Source organism: Bos javanicus, chromosome 9 (assembly GCF_032452875.1).
Source record: "Bos javanicus breed banteng chromosome 9, ARS-OSU_banteng_1.0, whole genome shotgun sequence".
NCBI lineage: Eukaryota > Metazoa > Chordata > Mammalia > Artiodactyla > Bovidae > Bos > Bos javanicus.
This window is the reverse complement of record NC_083876.1, coordinates 41,699,330-41,720,371: the sequence shown is the minus strand read 5'-3', so window position 1 is coordinate 41,720,371 and position 21,042 is coordinate 41,699,330. Positions and strand designations below refer to the sequence as shown.

Genomic DNA, 21,042 nt, shown 5'->3' with positions numbered 1-21,042 from the left:
CACATCCATCGAGTCAGTGATGCCATCCAGCCATCTCATCCTCTGTCATCCCCTTTTCCTCCTGCCCCCAATCCCTCCCAGCATCAGAGTCTTTTCCAATGAGTCAACTCTTCGCATGAGGTGGCCAAAGTATTGGAGTTTCAGCTTTAGCATCATTCCTTCAAAAGAACACCCAGGGTTGATCTCCCTTAGAATGGACTGGTTGGATCTCCTTGCAGTCCAAGGGACTCTCAAGAGTCTTCTCCAACACCACAGTTCAAAAGCATCAATTCTTCGGCGCTCAGCTTTCTTCACAGTCCAACTCTCACATCCATACATGACCACTGGAAAAACCATAGCCTTAACTAGACGGACCTTTGTTGGCAAAGTAATGTCTCTGCTTTTGAATATGCTATCTAGGTTGGTCATAACTTTCCTTCCAAGGAGTAAGCGTCTTTTAATTTCATGGCTGCAGTCACCATCTGCAGTGATTTTGGAGCCTAAAAAAAATAAAGTCTGACACTGTTTCCACTGTTTCCCCATCTATTTCCCATGAAGTGATGAGACCAGATGCCATGATCTTCATTTTCTGAATGTTGAGCTTTAAGCCAACTTTTTCACTCTCCTCTTTCATTTTCATCAAGAGGCTTTTGAGTTCCTCTTCACTTTCTGCCATAAGGGTGGTGTCATCTGCTGCATATCTGAGGTTATTGATATTTCTCCTGGCAATCTTGATTTCAGCTTATGCTTCTTCCAGCCCAGCTTTTCTCATAATGTACGCTGCATAGAAGTTAAATAAGCAGAGTGACAATATACAGCCTTGATGTATTCCTTTTCCTGTTTGGAACCAGGCTGTTGTTCCATGTCCAGTTCTAACTGTCGCTTTCCTGACCTACATATAGGTTTCTCAAGAGGCAGGTCAGGTGGTCTGGTGTCCCCATCTCTTGAAGAATTTTCCACAGTTTATTGTGATCCACACAGTCAAAGGCTTTGGCATAGTCAATAAAGCAAAAATAGATGTTTTTCTGGTACTCTCTTGCTTTATCAATGATCCAGCAGATGTTGGCAATTTGATCTCTGGTTCCTCTGCCTTTTCTAAAAATAGCTTGAACATCTGGAAGTTCACGGTTCACGTATTGCTGAAGCCTGGCTTGGAGAATTTTGAGCATTACTTTACTAGTGTGTGAGATGAGTGCAATTGTGCGGTAGTTTGAGCATTCTTTGGCATTGCCTTTCTTTGGGATTGGAATGAAAACTGACCTTTTCCAGTCCTGTGGCCACTGCTGAGTTTTCCAAATTTGCTAGCATATTGAGTGCAGCACTTTCACAGCATCATCTTTCAGGATTTGAAAGAGCTCAACTGGAATTCCATCACCTCCACTAGCTTTGTTCGTAGTGATGCTTTCTAAGGCCCACTTGACTTCACATTGAGGATGTCTGGCTCTAGGTCAGTGATCACACCATCATGATTATCTTGGTCATGAAGATCTTTTTTGTACAGTTCTTCTATGTATTCTTGCCACCTCTTCTTAATATCTTCTGCTTCTGTTAGGTCCATACCATTTCTGCCCTTTATCGAGCCCATCTTTGCATGAAGTGTTCCCTTGGTATCTCTAATTTTCTTGAAGAGATCTCTACTCTTTCCCATTCTGTTGTTTTCCTCTATTTCTTTGTATTGATCGCTGAGGAAGGCTTTCTTATCTCTCCTTGCTATTCTTAGGAACTCTGCTATCAGATGTTTTTATCTTTCCTTTTCTCCTTTGCTTTTCGCTTCTCTTCTTTTCACAGCTATTTGTAAGGCCTCCCCAGACAGCCATTTTGCTTTTTTGCATTTCTTTTCCATGGGGATGGTCTTGATCCCTGTCTCCTGTACAATGTCACGAACCTCCGTCTGTAGTTCATCAGGCACTCTGTCTATCAGATCTAGTCCCTTAAATCTATTTCTCACTTCCACTGTATAATCATAAGGGATTTGATTTAGGTCATACTTGAATGATCTAGTGGTTTTCCCTACTTTCTTCAATTTAAGTCTGAATTTGGCAATAAGGAGCTCATGATCTGAGCCACAGTCAGCTCCTGGTCTTGTTTTTGCTGACTGTATAGAGCTTCTCCATCTTTGGCTGCAAAGAATATAATCAATTTGATTTTGGTGTTGACCATCTGGTAATGTCCATGTGTAGTTTTCTCTTGTGTTGTTGGAAGAGGGTGTTTGCTATGACCAGTGCATTCTCTTGGCAAAACTCAATTAGCCTTTGCCCTGCTTCATTCTGTACTCCAAGGCCAAATTTGCCTGTTACTCCAGGTGTTTCTTGACTTCCTACTTTTGCATTCTAGGCTGCTATAATGAAAAGGGCATCTTTTTTGGGTGTTAGTTCTAAAAGGTCTTGTAGGTCTTCATAAACCGTTCAACTTCAGCTTCTTCAGCGTTACTGGTTGGGGCATAGACTTGGATTACTGTGATATTGAATGGTTTGCCTTGGAAACGAACAGAAATAATTCTGTTTTTTGAGATTGCATTCAAGTACTGCATTTCAGACTCTTTTGTTGACCATGATGGCGACTCCAGTTCTTCTAAGGGATTCCTGCCCACAGTAGTAGATATGATGGTCATCTGAGTTAAATTCACCCATTCCAGTCCATTTCAGTTCGCTGATTCCTAGAATGTCTACGTTCACTCTTGCCATCTCCTGTTTGACCACTTCCAATTTGCCTTGATTCATGGACCTGACATTCCAGGTTCCTATGCAATATTGCTCTTTGCAGCATTGGACCTTGCTTTTATCACCAGTCACATCCACAGCTGGGTATTGTTTTTGCTTTGGCTCCATCCCTTCATTCTTTCTGGAGTTATTTTTCCACTGATCTCCAGTAGCATATTGGGCACCTACTGACCTGGGGAGTTCCTCTTTCAGTATCCTATCATTTTGCCTTTTCACACTGTTCATGGGGTTCTCAAGGCAAGAATACTGAAGTGGTTTGCCATTCCTTTCTCCAGTGGACCACATTCTGTCAGACCTCTCCACCATGACCTGCCCATCTTGGGTGACCTCACAGGGCATGGCTTAGTTTCATTGAGTTAGACAAGGCTGTGGTCTGTGTGATTAGATTGACTATAGTTTTCTGTGGTTATGGTTTCAGTGTGTCTGCCCTCTGATGCCTCTCGCAACACCTACCAGTCTTACTTGGGTTTCTCTTACCTTGGACGTGGGGTGTCTCTTCATGGCTACTCCAGCAAAGCGCAGCCACTGTTTCTTACCTTGGACGAAGGATATCTGCTCACAGTCGCCCCTCCTGACCTTGAACGTGGAGTAGCTCCTCTAAGGCCCTCCTGCCTCCCGCGCAGCCACCCGCTCCTTGGACATGGGGTAGCTCCTCCCGGCCACCGCCCCTGGCCTCGGGCGGGGGATAGCTCCTCTCAGCCGTTCCTGCGCCGTAGCAGCCTGGTACTCTCGGCCACTGCCCCTGACCTCGGACGTGGGGTAGCTCTTCTTGGCTGCCGCCCCTTGGGCATGGGGTCCCCCTGGCTTCTGCCCCTGACCTCGGACGAGGTTAGCATTATTTTAACAAATGACTTTGTTAAATAGTTCTAGCAACCATTGGGCTGGTTTTCTTCCCCCTGCCAATATTTTTTTCAGTGTCTGTTGGGTTGTTAATACCTAGGTTAAGCATTTCAAAGAACTAGCTGCTTGTGCAGTTAAAATTTCCTCATTGTTGAGGTACCATTTCACGCCAGTCAGAATGGCTGCGATCCAAAAGTGTACAAGCAATAAATGCTGGAGAGGATGTGGAGAAAAGGGAACCCTCTTACACTGTTGGTGAGAATGCAAACTAGTACAGCCACTATGGAGAACAGTGTGGAGATTCCTTAAAAAACTGGAAATAGAACTTCCATACAACCCAGCAATCCCACTGCTAGGCATACACACCAAGGAAACCAGAATTGAAAGAGACACGTGTACCCTAATGTTCATCACGGCACTGTTTATAATAGCCAGGACATGGAAGCAACCTAGATGTCCATCAGCCAATGAATGGATAAGAAAGCTGTGGTACATATACACAATGGAGTATTACTCAGCCATTAAAAAGAATACATTTGAATCAGTTCTAATGAGGTGGATGAAACTGGAGCCGATTATACAGAGTGAAGTAAGCCAGAAAGAAAAACACCAATACAGTATACTAACGCATATATATGGAATTTAGAAAGATGGTAACAATAGCCCTGTATACGAGACAGCAAAAGAGACACAGATGTATAGAACAGTCTTTTGGACTCTGTGGGAGGGAGGGGGGGGAATGACTTGGGAGAATGGCATTGAAACATGTATAATATCATATAAGAGACGAATCGCCAGTACAGGTTTGATGCAGGATACAGGATGCTTGGGGCTGGTGCACTGGGATGACCCAGAGGGATGGTATGGGGAGGGAGGAGGGAGGGATTGGGAACACGTGTATACCTGTGGCAGATTCATGTTTATGTATGGCAAAACCAATACAATATTTTAAAGTAATTAGCCTCTAATTAAAATAAATAAATTAAAAAAATAAAAGAAAAAGAAAAAAAATTTCCTCATTGTTTATCATCTTAAAAGATTAATTACACATGGTTACTTAAAAATAAAGAACCATGTTAAACTAGATACCGTCCAACCAAAAGCTCCTTAAAGAAACTAACTAGTGAAATATTCACATACACATGCATTTGTATACAACATGTTTTTGGAAAGTGTTCTGCTGCCTGTGTTCCAGACATGGAGAATATGAGCTTTCTTGTTAGGCTAATATAAGGCATTGTTCAGCTCACTTGTTCCCATTTTTATAGAGTCTGGTTAGAACTGGCTTAAAGCTAAACAAGTTTTGGTAGTCATTATAAACAAAGTCTAGTAATTCAAAGTTTTGCCATGGCTTCTTGTAAAATCTAAAGCATAAACCTCTCATTACCTTCATTCAGAAACGTTAGATACCCTGAAAACTAGCTAGAGAGTCTAGCCAGGTTGAATAATCTTATGGTGAGGGTAGATTCTAGGAGATAATTAGCCAGTCAAGGTCTGTGAAGGAGGCTGTGAAGACTCATATACCTCAGACTTAAAAACCAAAGAAGCAGTCCTGTTTTGTATAGACTCTAGACTGCTTTCTATCATGCATAGTTAAATTGAAAACTTAAGAATGAAGTACCTGGGCAGGACATTCTAATTCTAGAAATATTTAGGGTCTTTCTGAATGGAAGGGTCTAAACTACACTAACTCATTCATGGTGTTAATTTTGTTGGCATGGTCAAATCCAGTTGTCTCATTCCTAAAAGGGTAACTCTTGATGCTTCTCAAATTTTAGATGTCTATTAAACAATTGGACATCTTAGATGCCAACTAATTGCTCAAAAATTATAGTCTCTATTTACTCAATTCCAGGTGGTTGGTATAATTAATCCATTCCAATAATTCTTACCATCTTATGGAGATTCCTTTGCAGTTTTAATGTATTACCTTGGAGTGGTATTAATTCTTACACTCAGTGGTGCTTATTAACAATAATGATGATGCTAATGATAATGATTTCCTACTTCTTAATGTTCTTCTAATGTTGTATTTTTAATCTATCTCCATAATTTTCATTTTGGTTTTCTATGCTGCAGGCAATAAGTCAAAGGTTTTTAATGCCAATTTCGTTGGGGTTTTCTACTCTCCAGTTGAACTTAGAATTCCTAGAAATAAACCCAGCATAGTGCTTTTCATATTGTAGGCACTCAGCTATGATATGGTTTGTGTTTTGAGAAGTTTTCAGGTCCAGAATCTCCAGAATTAGATACCTCCAGGATTTGGAGCTCTATTAGATATGCAGAGCTAGATATGCGTCAAAGTGGGGGGAGGGTGCAGTCTGGTCTCTGGTGTGCCATGTTGACTTTTGTTGTTGTTTTTTTTGTTAAGTCATTGTTTTTACAAACCCTGTTAAAAATATGACACTCCCTCCAAAGAATACTACATTCACCATTATTATTTGGCCGTAGAGGGGATAGTGTGTGTGTGTGCTCAGTTGCTCCCAACTCTGCAACCTGCTGGACTGCAGCCTGCCAGTCTCCTCTGTCCGGGGAATTCTCCAGACAAGAACACTGGAGTGGGTTGCCATTTCCTGCACCAGAGATCTTTCCAACTGAGGGGTCAAACTCATGTCTTCTGCATTACAGGTGGATTCTTTACGACTGAGCCACCCGGGAGGCCCCAGAGGGGTTGGAGAGTTTAACAAAGATCTGGCAGATCTAGGCAGAACTAACCTCCTGCTGTTAAGACTGTATAAATCAAGTAGTAAGACTTTTCCTCAGCACAAAAAGAACATCTTCTGAAGTAGAATGTGTACAAGTTGGCAGTATTTTCTGGAATGGTGAGATATTTCCTGGCTGGATATTATGGTCTTCATATTAATAAGATTTCTCATATTAAGGTGCCATATCACCAACCTTGAGAAATTATTTGTACACATTTCAGTGCTGTTTTTCTAGCTATTATCTTTATTAGTTTGGTGCACATAGTTGTTTTAACATCAATTCTTTTGATACTTTTTTTGTTTGTTTTGAAAAGGACACAGTCATCCAAATACCATTCAAACATGTTTTTTCCTGTTAAAAGGCACTTCTCTTTTAAGATTTGAGATATTGTCATTTCTGTGTAAACAAAGCAAGGTGCCACACATATTTGTTTAATGAGGAGCCATCAGGGCATCACTACAGGGAATTTATAAAGAGGAGCCTATACAGATAAAGAGTAACCCTTGGGACAGTATTATCTAGACAGCGCTTGAAATAATAATTGTCCTACTTGAGCTGAAATAATGGTGGTGGAACAAGCATTAGCCAGGCAGAGAAAAAAGAAACTCAAGCTGACAGCTCATTCCTGTTGCTGAAGTGGATCAACCGCTCATTGCAGAGCAGACAGCAGCCCAGTGGTAACACTCATGCCTTTCACATTGGTGTGGCATTGAGAAAATCCTCACTCCACCCTGGTACCTGGGTCAAACCAAAGCAGACAGCTGTTGCGTTTCTCATACAGGAGAAAGAGGATGGCAGGCAAGCTCTTTTATTCCTAAAAGTTTGTCAGAAAAGCTATGCTACATACAACCCAGCTGTATGTTCTTGGTAATTAAGGAAAACAAATGCTCTTTGCAAACTCATTATATATTTTAAGTTCTTTAAGTTTTCATCAGGTTTCCACAGAAACAAAGAGTTTGAAACAATAGTCGAGAATGCATAAACCATCGAATAAGTGGATTTTAATTGTTCTTGTTTAGAAAATTATTCAGATAACCAGTCACATCAAAGACTATTAAACTTTTTAATTGCTCAGGTAGAAAGATGGAGACTGTCATCATTATCTATCATAAGAAGAATCTTCATTCGGTAATGCTACTTGAATTTAGAGCTAAAATAACATCCTTAAGGATGCTACTAACTAGAGTGCCATTTAGTACTCAAAAATAATCATATGCCTTACTTATTCACAGGACACAATGCATGAATTTATAATACTAATTATGATTTCAAACTGTTTTATGCTATGGCTTACTTATATAGGCATATCAGTTAATGCAGAACAGAGCTATAAATATTTGCACCTACCATAGGTATCATGTGCATGCAATTTAGTGCTATGTTAGTGAAGTCAGAAGAGTGGAGAAATGTGTCATCTCTATATTTTGCAGAGCCCTTGTAGGACTTAATGCCTTGTATTTCTTAAACATTCAGTAAATATAATTTTTTTCAATTTTATTTATTTACTGTAGTCTGTGCTGGGTCTTTGTTGCTATGTGGGCTTTTCTCTAGTTGCAGGCAGTGGGGTCTACTCTGTAGTGGGCATGTTCAGGCTTCTCATTGTGGTGGCTTCTCTTGTGGAGCACAGGCTCAGTAGTTACAGCACACGGGTTTAGTTGCTCTGTGGCATGTGGGATTCTCTTGGATGGGGGATCAAACCTGTGTCTCCTGCATTGACAGGCAGCTTCTTTACCACTGAGCCCCCAGGGATGCTTTCCGTAAATATAATTGATTTTGAAGAATTGGTGACAGTGTATTCATTTATTTAGCAGTCTTGGATTCTGCAAGATTCTGTTCCCTGGTCTTGCAAGGTGCTAGGGACCCTGAGGTGAATAAACAGTACAGTTGACCCTTGAACCATACAGAGATAGGGCTCCCGGCCCTCTACACAGTTGAAGATCCACGTGAAAGTTATAGTCGGCCCTCTGTATGCTTTGTTCCTCCATAGCTGAGGTTCTGTACCCTTAGATTCAACCAACCATGGATCATGTAGCACTTCAGTATTTACTACCAAAAAAAAAAAAATCTGTGTTTAAGTGGACCCACATGGCTCAAACTGTATTTTTCACAAATCAACAGTACTAACAGTTTGGGGACTCCAGTCTCATACACTGGAGTAAGTGAGAGTTGCCACTGCAGATTTAAATAAATTCGTGAGTCCTCAAGCTCTTTAATATATGCATTTATGTTGAATATTTTATACATAGGGAAGATGAGTGAAGTGAAAGTAGCTTACTTGTGTCAGACTCTTTGTGATCCCCATGCACTGTAACAGTCCATGGAATTCTCCAGACCAGAATACTGCAGTGGGTAGCCTTTCCCTTCTCCAGGGGAATCCTCCAAACCCAGGGATCGAACCCAGGTCTCCCACACTGCAGGTGGATTCTTTACCATCTGAGCCACCAAGGAAGCCCAAAAATACTGGAGTGAGTAGCCTATCCCTTCTCCAGCAGATCTTCCCGACCCAGGAATTGAACTGGGGTCTCCTGCATTGCAGGTGGATTCTTTACCAACTGAGCTATCAGGGAAGCCCAGGGAAGATGAAGGGGACTAAATAGCTGAAAAACAAAAACAAAGAGTGTATTTTGTTTGGTATTAGTAAAGATCTCAAAAAAGCAGAGACATTACTTTGCCAACAAAGGTCTGTCTAGTCAAGGCTATGGTTTTTCCAGTAGTCATGTATGGATGTGAGAGTTGGACTGTAAAGAAAGCTGAGCACCAAAGAATTGATGCTTCTGAACTGTGGTGTTGGAGAAGACTCTTGAGAGTCCTTTGTACTGCAAGGAGATCCAACCAGTCCATCCTGAAGGAGATCAGTCCTGGGTGTTCATTGGAAGGACAGATGTTGAAGCTGAAACTCCAGTACTTTGGCCACCTGATGCGAAGAGCTGACTCATTTGAAAAAACCCTGATAATGGGAAAGATTGAGGGCAGGAGGAGAAGGGGACAACAGAGGATGAGATGGTTGGATGACATCATCGACTCAATGGACATGGGTTTGGGTAAACTCCAGGAATTGGTGATGGACAGTGAGGCCTGGCCTGCTGCAGTTCATGGGGTCGCAGAGTCGGACACGATTGAGTGACTGAACTGAACTGAACAAACATTGTTTTGCTATCCCAATTCTGTTTTTATGCTTTTTTGGCTATAATATATTCTCAGACCCTTAGAAAATACAGAAAAAACTAAAAAACATAGTAGATTTAAAAAAACCCTCTATCATTCAGACCATTTAGAGATAGCAACTATTAGTGTTTTTTACATATTTATGTAGCCTTTGTCCTACATGTATACTTTGAATACAATTATAATTTTACATTGTCCTGTTTCCACTTAGCTTTTTACCATAAGTGAGTTTCTACATCATAAAATATTTTTCGTAAGCACCATTATTTGTTGGCAACATATTATTCCATTATATTAATGTGCCCTATTGAGCCATTCCTCTTGTTTGTTATACTTTAAAGTTGATTTTTGATTCTCATAGTCATAAATAATCCTTGTGTATAGCTGTTTGTTGAATTTTTGGTTATTTCCTGTAGATTGATTTCTAGAAGCAGAATAACAGGGTCAAGTTTATGACTTCTTTAAGGCTCTTAATACAATCCAGTGTTTTTTTCTGACTGATTTAATCATCCATCAGCAATGGCTATCTCATTATATGCCTTCCAGCATTGAGTAGTATAATTTATTTTTTAAAATAACTGTATTTATTTATTTTTGGTTGCCCTGGGTCTTCATCGCTATGTGCAGCTTTATCTAGCTGTGGCCGTCTGGAACCACTCTTTGCTGTGGTGCGAGGGCTTCTCATTGTTGCGGTGGCTTCTCCTGTTGCGGAGCGTAGGCTCTAGGCACACGGGCTTCAGTGCTTGTGCTGTGCAGGGTCAGTAGTTGTGGCACATGGGCTTAGTTGCTCCACAGGATGTGAAATCTTCGCAGAGCAGGGACTGAAACCATGTCCCCAGGATTGGCAGGTGAATTCTTATCCACTGTACCACCAGGGGAGTCCCAATGTAATTTATTTTTCTTTGCAAAGTTGCTGTATGGAAAATGATACATCATTCTTATTTTGTCTTTCTATGGTTACCATTGAGCTTGACTATATTTTTCGCTTGTTAGCTCCTTATGCTTCTTATATATTTTTGTTCCATGAACTATCTATTCAAATTATTTCTTTCTCTAATGGAATGCTCTTAAAATTTTAGTTCTATTGCAATGAGTTTTTGTCCCCTTCCCAATTCCATCTTCATGTCAATTTGTTTTCTCTCTATGGTTTTCTATTTTCATTCAATTGGGTCTTTGTCATCTTGTGATCTGTATAAGGATGCCACATAATTTTATGGCTTTTTTTCTGGTTCTTATATACAGTAAATCATAAGTTTTATTTTTAGAAATAAGTTTTATACTATACCATAAAAATTCCAAAATTGATTACAAAAATAAATAAGCATAAAATAAATGGCACTCTGCTAACACATTTATCACTTAGGTAAAATCTATCTTTTGCTATAAAAGCTAAGTCATATTTTTTCTACATGTGCTATACTTGCTAATGACTTCTAAAACATGGACTTTACTTAGTAAATCTCTGTAGCAAGCATAGTATTTCAGTAAATTGCCCTCCAAATTCAGTGACTTAAAAAAAAAGCATTTACTATCACTCTCTCGTCAGCTAGAAAGCTGGGAGGTGAGGTGGGAAGTTATTTTGATCAATTTTGCATTCACTTATGTACCAACACTCAGCCTTGCTGCTCTTGCTTGCTCATCTCTTTGGGGGCCTGGCTGGCTATAGGCAAATGGCTCTCCTTCTGTCCATTCATCCTCTAGCAGGCCAGCTGAGGTGCTGCAACAGGGTGAGTGGAAGCATTTAAAGCCTCTTGAGACCTAAGTTCATAACTGGAAATTTGTCACTTGTTCTATTGGCTGTGATAAATTAAAGCCTACCCAGATTGAAGAGTTGTGCAGATAGACTCCATGTCTTCAACTAGAACTAGAAAATCACAATATAAAAGATGTGGACAAGGAGGCAAGAATAACTGGAGTCATAACTGTCATCAGACTACCCCACATAGGCATTCTTCATTTCTCCCAAAACATTTTAAATGAATTTTAAATTATCATAATTGTATAGAGACTTTTTTACTTAATGCAGTTGAATGCCCCAGACACCTTTAAATGATGAATGCTAATAAAAAAAGAGGGGGCGAGTGGGCCTGTGGCAACGTTATTATCAGTTTACCAGTCTTAGTGATCAAGATGTCACACGTCAAAAATGAAACCATTTGGTGATCTTATGGCACACTAGGCTATATAAGATGATTTGGCAGCATCTGTATGTGGTTTGGTGAAAACATTTATTATACTTCTGTATGTTATGTAATCATGAGGGGAAAAATAAATTTATAAAGGTGTTTTAAGTATATCAAATACTGAATTTGAACAAAACTTTCAGATAAAATCTTTTCACATTTGTAGTGAGGAAAGTTACCTCCATGAACGTAACTTTTAAAGAAATGCGTTTTTGGCTGTTCTGGGTCTTGATCACTCTCTAGTTGCGGTATGCAGGCTTCTCATTGAGGTGATCTCTCGTTGCGGAGCACAGGCTCTAGGGCATGTGGGCTTCAGTAGTTGTGGCCTGCAGGCTCAGTGGTTGTGGCATGCTGGCTTAGTTGCCCCATGGCATGTGGAATCTTCCTGGATCAGGAATGAAACCCATGTCTCCTGCATTGGCAGGTGGATTCTTAACCATTGGACCACCAGGGAAGTCCCATGAATGTAACTTTTTAAGAATCAGATTTGATGTTGGAAATGGCTAAATGCAGTTCCTGACTTAAAAAATTTTAGTGATAATCTGAATAAAATTTGAAGAGAAATTTTTGATAGTTAACATCTTCTGTGAATAAGAATCCTTGTTCACACAGTAAGTGTTGGGAAGTCTTCCACTTCCAGTAATGGTGGGCACTTTGTCAGTAATTTGCACCAACCTTGTAGTTAGAGCAATGAAGGGAAGCTGGATCAATTAAGTATCAGATTAGGCTAACTGCAGAAAGAGATAACCCCCAGTCTCAGAGGCTTAACAAATAAGCACGTGTTTCTTGCTCCTCTCACAATCCAGTGTAAGTTGGCCAGGAAACTGCTCCAGGTGGTCCCTCGTGGATCCAGGCTTCATCCCTATTGTACGTCCACCCTTCTTTAAGTCCTCAGCGGCCTCTCTCTTCAACCAATGTTTGAGTAAAGAAAGTGAGGAGTCTGTGTGGGAGTTTTTATGGGCCAGATCTAGAAGTGATTCATATCACTTTCTGTTACATTCCACTGGCCTGAGCCTGATTGCGCGGCCCCACCTAAATGCAGGAAAGGCTGGGAAATGTAATCTAGCTCTGCACTCAGGAAAACGAAGAAAACATAGATATTGGTGAGCACTAGTAATTTTCTTTTAAAAGTTCTGAGCTTGCTTTTGGCAGCCTCACTGGGTTATTGAGACAAAGGGCAGAGACTAGGGCCAGCCAAAGATGGGAACCTACTAAGCTCCTCCCCACTGTGGTTGGAGCCCTGAAGGATTGTACTCTAGGAATAAATGTGAGCTTGAATTAAACCAGATCTCTGTGGACTTCAGTCAAACTTTATGTGAACTGAGTAGCTGAGAATATTCCAGGTCTTGAACTTGAAATTTTTTCTTTGAGTGTTTTATTAAAGATATAATCCAGTACGCAAAGATAACCAAACATATGAGGAGACAAGACACTAAAATTAAAACATAAGATATTGGAATTATGAGTTCATATTTTCAACAACTAAGCTTACATATTCAAGGAGATTTAAAAAGAAAGCTAGGCTTGGACGTTTAAATGTAGGTATCTAGGAATTATAAAAAGAGAGAGATCAGCTTTGAAAAAGAACCAGTATAATTTCCAGAACTGTAAAGTATGTAACCAAAATTAAGAACTTCGTGGATAGAGATTAAGAGCAGATAAAACACAGCTCATGAGAAACAGAGGAAATTATCCAAAATGAATCATGAAGAAGTGTAAAGAAAGGAAAATACAAAAGAAAGGATAAAAGAAATGGAGACGATGTAATGTAACTTGGGTTCATTTAGAATAGCAGAAGGAGGAGAGAGAGAAAGAGAAGATGGAAGAGGTAATACACACATGCAGAGGGACTGGATATTGTCTGACAATTACGGGAAAAAGAAACACTGACAACGTGGTAATCAAAATTGCTCAAATTAAGATAAGGTATCAATGGGAGCGTATCAACCTGCCTGTGACTTGCATTTTGACATTGCTTGGCCTTTGATCATGGGGACTCTGGTACTCGGCCATGAGGGCTAAATGTGACCTATTTGGAATTGGTGCCATTTGCCCCATCGCCTCCCTCCCCTCTTGTCTCCCTGGTGTAAAGAATCATTAGCTGAGTGTTAACTGTATACCTGAAGTCAAATTTTATCCCAAATATCAAATCCATTTTCCTTTTGTCAAACTTTAAAGAAGAACATACACATTCAGCTTATTTATTTTTTTTAATGTGCCTGAAAAAATCCTGCATCTATAGATTAAGAACATTTAGAAAGAATAAATAAAAAGAAAAATTAGAGATAAAAAGAGAAATGTCCATGACAAAACTAATATAATGATCTCACACAGATGAGGCATAAATGATAAGATGCCCACTATAAAAATGATCTCCAAAAAAGCATTATTGTTTTGCTATTCAAAAAATCCAAGAAGTATAACAAACAAATTAATCTTTCATTCCACTATCCAAGGATGACCAGTGTTTACATTATGATCTATATCTTTTCTAGAATATTCCTAAATGTATATTCTATGGTATACAACAGAGACTTACCTTGGGAGTGAGGAATTTGGGCCAACTAAGAAAAGGTGGGGTTTTTTGGTAGGTGTTTCAATTTCTTTGGTGACTAAATGGGTATAAAAGAAGGAGTAAGCCTGCTCCAGGCTGTGTTGTATTTTATTCATATATTCACTCAATGCATTCAACAAATATTAAGCACTTCCTATGTGACATGTACTGGATTAGAGCCTGTGCATTTTGTGGGCCTGGGGCTTTCCCCCGCATTGAATGCTCATGGTATTACCTTCACAAGACACGTGGGAGGGAGAGGGCCCGAGACAGACGCTGTGTCTGTCATCTAGGGATGACTTCATGGAGGGCTGAGGTGCCAAGGAGGGCAGATATTTTAGTGGGCCAGAGACAGTGAGAGGGAGAGGGAATGGCTGTTGCTTGTAAGTGCAAAAGCAGAGGCAGACTGGATTGTCGAACTTGCCTGGCTTTGTGAGCTGAGGAAAAGGTTATTTAATAGTTAGTAAAAGAATAGTGCTTAGTCACTCAGTTGTGTCCAACTCCTTGCGACCCCATGAACTGTAGCCCACCAGGCTCCTCTGTCCATGGGAATTCTCCAGACAAGAATACTGGAGTGGGTTTCCATGCCCTCCTCCAGGGGATCTTCCCAACCCAGGGATTGAACCCAGGTCTCCCACATTGCCGTTTGAGCTTCCCTGGTGGCTCAGAGAGTAAAGTGTCTCCTTGCAATGCGGGAGACCTGGATTCAATCCCTGGGTCGGGAAGATCCCCTGGAGAAGGAAATGGCAACTCACTCCAGTACTCTTGCCTGGAAAATCCCACGGACAGAGAAGCCTGGTGGCTCAGAGGGTAAAGCGTCTCCTGAGCGACTTCACTCACTCCCTCATTGCAGGTTGATTCTTTACTGTCTGAGCCACCAGGGAAGCTAATAAAAGAATAGGTACTATTTATTATGTGTCTATTGTATGCCAACAGCAGACAGTGCATAAATCATTTTACTTACTACTCATATATGGGGGCTTCCCAGGTGGCGCTAGTGGTTAAGAATCTGCCTGCCAATGCAGAGGACGTAGGAGACTCCAGTTTGATCCCTGGGTCAAGAAGATCCCCAGGAGGAAGAAATGGCAACCCACTCCAGTATTCTTGCCAGGAGAATTCCATGGAGAGTGAAGCCTGGCGGGCTACAGTCCATGGGGTCATAAAGAGTCAGACATGATCGAGTGTCTGAGTGTAATACTTCTCATGTGAACTCTGCAAATTAATATTTAACTAACATTTATTGACCAGCCACTATTGTTGTAAGATTTTATATGTAATCAATACATCAAATCCTTGGGACAAACCTATGAGACAGGTCATGATCCCCCTTTTACAGGTGAGGAAACAGACATTGATGAAGACTTGCTCAAGGTCATACACTAGACCTGACAGACCATAATTCCAAAGTTTCTATGGTATTTTCATTCACAGCTACGTAAGTAATGAAAAATAGTGTTTCTCATTAATAAGAAACCCCTATCTCTCCCCAAATTCAATCCTAGGGATCTTTGTTGAGTGTCATTTCTTAGACACTTCAATATTGAAGCTGGAATAAGAAAACACACTCTTTTAAATACCTATTAAAAAAAAAAAAAGAAAAACCTTTATATTTTAAATTAATTTTAACCTTTCTGGAGCTGTTTTCTTTGGGGAAAAGACATCCTTCTTTGATTAGTACATTTCATTCTTCTTTTTCATGATTTTAGAGAAAAAGGTGATATTTCTCGATAGCCTAAATTGAAATTTCTTTTGCAACGAATAAGCTCTCCTTTATTTAAAGACTATTTGTGACTGTGGTTAAGTAATACATAACATAAAATATACCATTTTAATCATTTTTTAAAAGTATACAGATCAGTGGCATTAATTATACTCATGTTGGGCAAACATCACAACACTCCATCTCTAGAACCTTTGCAGCATCCTAAACTAAAATTCTGTACCCATTAAACAATAACTCCCCACCCCTCAGTGACCATTGTTCTTAAAGGAGATAGATAACTGTTAAGCTTAGTTTTCTTTATATGAATGAGCACATAATTATCTTAGGGATATGAAGGAAAGGGATATTTGCCAGCCTAATGGCAAATGCAGAGCCTACTGACAAAGGTATATAATTTGTAAAAATAGCTGAGTGGGCAGAATTCTGATTTTTCAGCTGCCCTAGGCACTTCAGTGCACTTCTGATAATGATTTTCCCTGGGCATGTAGTTATACTGATAGAAATCATATCCATGCATAAAGAGTGAGCTTAATTATATATAACTGCATACCTAAAATGAGGCTGTACATTTTTTTTTACATACACTTTCTGATTTACAAAAGATGAGACACTAAATTCTTTTTTTTTAATTTTATTTAACTTTACAATATTGTATTGGTTTTGCCATATATCAAAATGAATCTGCCACAGGTATACATGTGTTCCCCATCCTGAACCCTCCTCCCTCCTCCCTCCCCATACCGTCCCTCTGGGTCGTCCCAGTGCACCAGCTCCAAGCATCCAGTATCGTGCATCGAACCTGGACTAGCGACTCGTTTCATATATGATATTATACATATTTCAATGCCATTCTCCCAAATCATCCCACCCTCTCCCTCTCCCACAGAGTCCACAAGACTGTTCTATACATCAGGAGACACTAAATTCTGACTGATCCCCAAGAAGTAGTGTGCGTCACCCTCAGAACGTGAGTGTCTTATTGTAGAGGTCTCCTTTTTCTGCAAAGACACTGTATCTTGCCTTCCCCCTCACCCCTTCGGGAATTGTTTTCATTATATGGGATTTCACAATCTCATCTGATTTCTGCTGTGACTGTGAGAACAGGAAAATGCACAAAGGCTGATTTAGGGTTTTGGATGTAATCAGGGGTAGTGAGCAAAGCAAAAGTGAGTTGAGTGGTAATGTCTGTTCCAGGTGCTGTATTAAACGCTTTACATGTATTATTTTGTTTAAGCCTCACAACTCTGTGAGATAGGAATCAATTCCCATTTTACAGATGGGAAAACGAAAGAATAGGAAGATGAGGTTACTTGCCAAAGACACATCACTAATAAATGACAGACTGAGGATTCAAACTCAGGCTGTGTAGAGCTCTTGTTCCGAGCTGCTCTGTTAACACACCCTCCTGGCCCACATCAGCCTTGACAGCAGCGTTAAACCACCCGCACGTGCAAGCCCTTGTGTGGCTGAGGTGAGTGGGGAGTCTCAGCTAAGATCAGACTCTGGGTCTAGAGATAGAGGCTGTCCAGCCAGCACAGGGAAATGGGGAAACACAGGGTCATCTCTGGCACCACTTGTTACCTGGTTGTTGGAGGAGAGGAGAGAAGGGGTGTCTCTAAGCAGGTTTCAAGGCTCTTCCTTGTGCTCACTCTCTGGTGTTGTGCCCCTGGGCTTGTAGTTGCTGCGCATCCTTCTTAGAGCTGCTTTTCCTGAGGGAACCACCTCCCCAAGGCCTCCCTCTCCAGTTTACTCTTACCACCCCACACCTGCAGGAAAAGTTTTCTGAGTATAGTTGATTTCAGCTAGTTGTTAGGAGAGTGGCAGGTGTAAAGGGTGGACTCTAAGATGAGGATCACTCCCCCTCCTTGCAATTCCCTGATTCTCCCAGGACCATAGTTGTATCTACATTTCTGAAAGCAGAAGTTTTAATGCAAACGACCACCCCAACGAGGGAGACATTCTTTTTTGTTTTTTAATTATTTATTTATTTAGTTTATTTATTTTTGGCTATACTTGGTCTTTATTGCTGCCAGGGCTTTTCTCTAGTTGTGGCGAGTGGGGCGACTCCAGTTGCTGTGCGCAGGCTTCTCATTGCGATGGCTTCTCTTGTTGTGGAGCACATGCTCTAGGGCACATGGACTTCTGCAGCTGTGGCTCGCAGGCTCTAGAACACAGGCTCAATAGTTGTGGCACTCGGGCTTAGTTGCTTCGTGTTACGTGCGATCTTCTTGGGTCAGGGATTAAGCCTGTGTCTCCTGCATTGGCAGGCAGATTCTTTACCACTGAGCCACCAGGGAAGTCCAAGGGAGACATTCTTAAACAGGGAGGAGTATTGATAAATTCTGCCGGAAGTTGAAGAGGCTTAGCTATTTGGGTCCCAGGGATCAGTTGTTGGGATCTGAGAGCTTCCAGAGGGACCTGAGAGCAGCTCCTGGACTTTGAGTCTCTCTGCATTCTCTCATGGCCAGAAACTTTCTCCTGACCCTTGCTCATGGCTCCTGTTCACAGGGTACAGCCATTCACACCCAATTTAGAAGTGACTCTCCTGGGAGTGTTTCTGACCCCAGAGAATGTGTGGATTGTTTTCATAACTGTCATAAATTACCTTCGTGTTTCAGGAACAAACATGTTACACCTGCAGGCAACACCTTTGTGATGGTTCTGTGGATCCCGAGGGTTGCATCCTCCTTGTGTGGGGAGGTAACAGGTGCACCAAGCTATGCTCGAGGGCTTGCTCTACTTTTGTACAAAAACCCTCTGGTATTGCCTACAAAGGTTAGCAGTGTTTACTACATTGTATTTCAGTAATTGTACCTCAAATTAAACAAAAAAATATTGTCTGATGCTTTTGTATACTGGAGCACAGTCTTTATTTCAAAGTGGTGACATAACATTCAGCTGCTGTGATAAGACAGCTGAGTTTACCAGTAGTGACAGTTTACAGTTGAGTCATAGGAAGGATTCATTTGGACATGTTTAAAGTCATGTCATCGGAGACGGTGATGGCACCCCACTCCAGTACTCTTGCCTGGAAAATCCCATGGATGGAGGAGCCTGGTAGGCTGCAGTCCATGGGGTCGCTACGAGTCAGACACGACTGAGCGACTTCAGTTTCACCTTTCACTTTCATGCATTGGAGAAGGAAATGGCAACCCATTCTAGTGTTCTTGCCTGGAGAATTCCAGGGATGGGGGAGCCTGGTGGGCTGCCGTCTATGGAGTCACACAGAGTCGGAAACGACTGAAGTGACTTAGCAGCAAAATCATGTCATAGAAATAAAACGATGAAGACCAGATTTAGGATGTGGGCCTACAGGATGCCAGCTGAGGTGGCTGGAATTGTTCTTCACGGCCCACCATGTGCTCGTCTTCTCTCTTCCCTTCTGCTTATATCCCTAGTAAGTAGGGTGTACACTGTCCTCAGCCTGCTCTGAGAACACCACTGTGTTTGGTAAAGTTACCTCAAAGCGATACCTAGATCACACCATGATGAGAAAAAGAGATATTTTCAACCAGAATTGACTTATTTCAATTTTCTGTTCTCTATTTCATTTTAATTATAGCCACTTGGAGCCAGTGACTATTTGGAACTGTCAAAGAATTTTGATACAGTATTTTTACGAAACATTCCACAATTTACCCTGGCAAAGAGGACCCAAGCTCGGAGATTCATAACTCTCATTGATAACTTTTATGATTTCAAGGTAAGGATGTGGTGCATTTTCTCAGAACTAAACATTCTGGACCGTGGAGCAAGATTGTTTGGGCTGGAATCCTGGTCTACCCCTTAGTTTACTTCTCTGTGCCTCAGTTTTGTCACATACAAATCGAAGATACTATTCTGAAGTAGTATTTACTTCAGAGAATTATCGTGAGGACAGAATAAACTAATCCAGGTAAATCTTTTAAAACAGCACTTGGTACACGCTGATGCTGCACAAGTACTGTTGGTGGTGGCAGTAACGGTAATCATATTGTATTAAAAGCCCCATCATAAGACGCTGCTATATGCCCAATCCCATCACTCACCTAGACGCATCCTGTTCTCTGTCTGTGAGGATGCACAGCACAGTGCCTTACCTAGATAGAGTGCTCAGGAAACATTTGTCGCATGAATCAGTTGTTGGACTGGTGAAATAACGGATGAACAAAATGAATAAATGAATGACTAAAGGGCCATTCTCAGTATTAGAGTTTTCTCTCCCTCTGACTTGGAAACCCCAGTAACTATCATTGTCCCTAAACAAGCAAGAAAAACCCAGTTGTCTTATTACCAGCATGAGTCGCCGAGCCTTTGTCCATTCATCAGGGGCATTATTGCCTAGTGGTTAAGGAGTGGACCCTGGGGCCAAGCTGACTACCTTGAAGACCAACTTAGCTTGAATTGCCTTCTTTAGAAAAAGAGGATAATAATGGTATTTACCTCATAAGACTGTTGTGAGGATGAAATGAGCAGGTGAAATACTTAGAACACTGTGCAGCGTACAGTAAGCTTTCAATGAAGGTGAGCCATTAGCATCACTGACTCAACAGACATTAATTGGAGCAGGCTCCAGGAGATGGTAAAGGACAGGGAGCCTGGCGTGCTGCAGTCCATGGGGCCGAAAAGAGCTGGACATGACTGAACAACAACACCAGCGAGCCACTAATAATAATATATGCCTGTAAATATATTTACAGTAAAGTTAAAGTACCGCTTCAAGTTAAGAGTGAAATATTGTTTTACCCTTAGATACAGTTTTCCCTCCTTATTCCTTGTACTGAAATAGAGCAGTGATTCTAAAATTGAAGGGACCTTGAGGGGAGGAGAAGGTACCAGAATCTGCTGGGAGGGAGAGGTGAGATTCTTAATGTTTCCTTTCTTCATTCATTCAGCAATCTTCACACCAAGCACAGTGCTAATTCAGTGACAAGCAAAGCCAGGCATGCTGCCTGCCTTCATGGAGCTGATAGTCAGGTGTTGAAGAGACACTGATTAAATGTATGCAGAACTGAGTGTAAATGTTCTGAGAACTGAGTGTGGGATGTTCTCTTGGCGAGAGAGGGGACTTGGTGCCGTGAGAGTCCAGGAGGACAGTAGACTGATCTTTGTATGGGAACTGGGGGCAGGCCGAGGAAGTCCTTCTGACGACCAGCTGCACCAGGATCATCTGAGCTTCTTAAGATCCAGATT

At 41.2% G+C, this 21,042-nt stretch overlaps 1 protein-coding gene across 1 annotated transcript in view; it reads left to right on the top strand.

The window, feature by feature from the left end:
• AFG1L (AFG1 like ATPase) overlaps positions 1-21,042 on the top strand; it is a 198,098-nt gene that overhangs the window by 168,643 nt on the left and 8,413 nt on the right. The window contains exon 11 of the mRNA XM_061427653.1: positions 19,433-19,573. Coding sequence (XP_061283637.1) covers positions 19,433-19,573 — 141 coding nt within the window. The remainder of the gene's footprint in view (positions 1-19,432; positions 19,574-21,042) is intronic.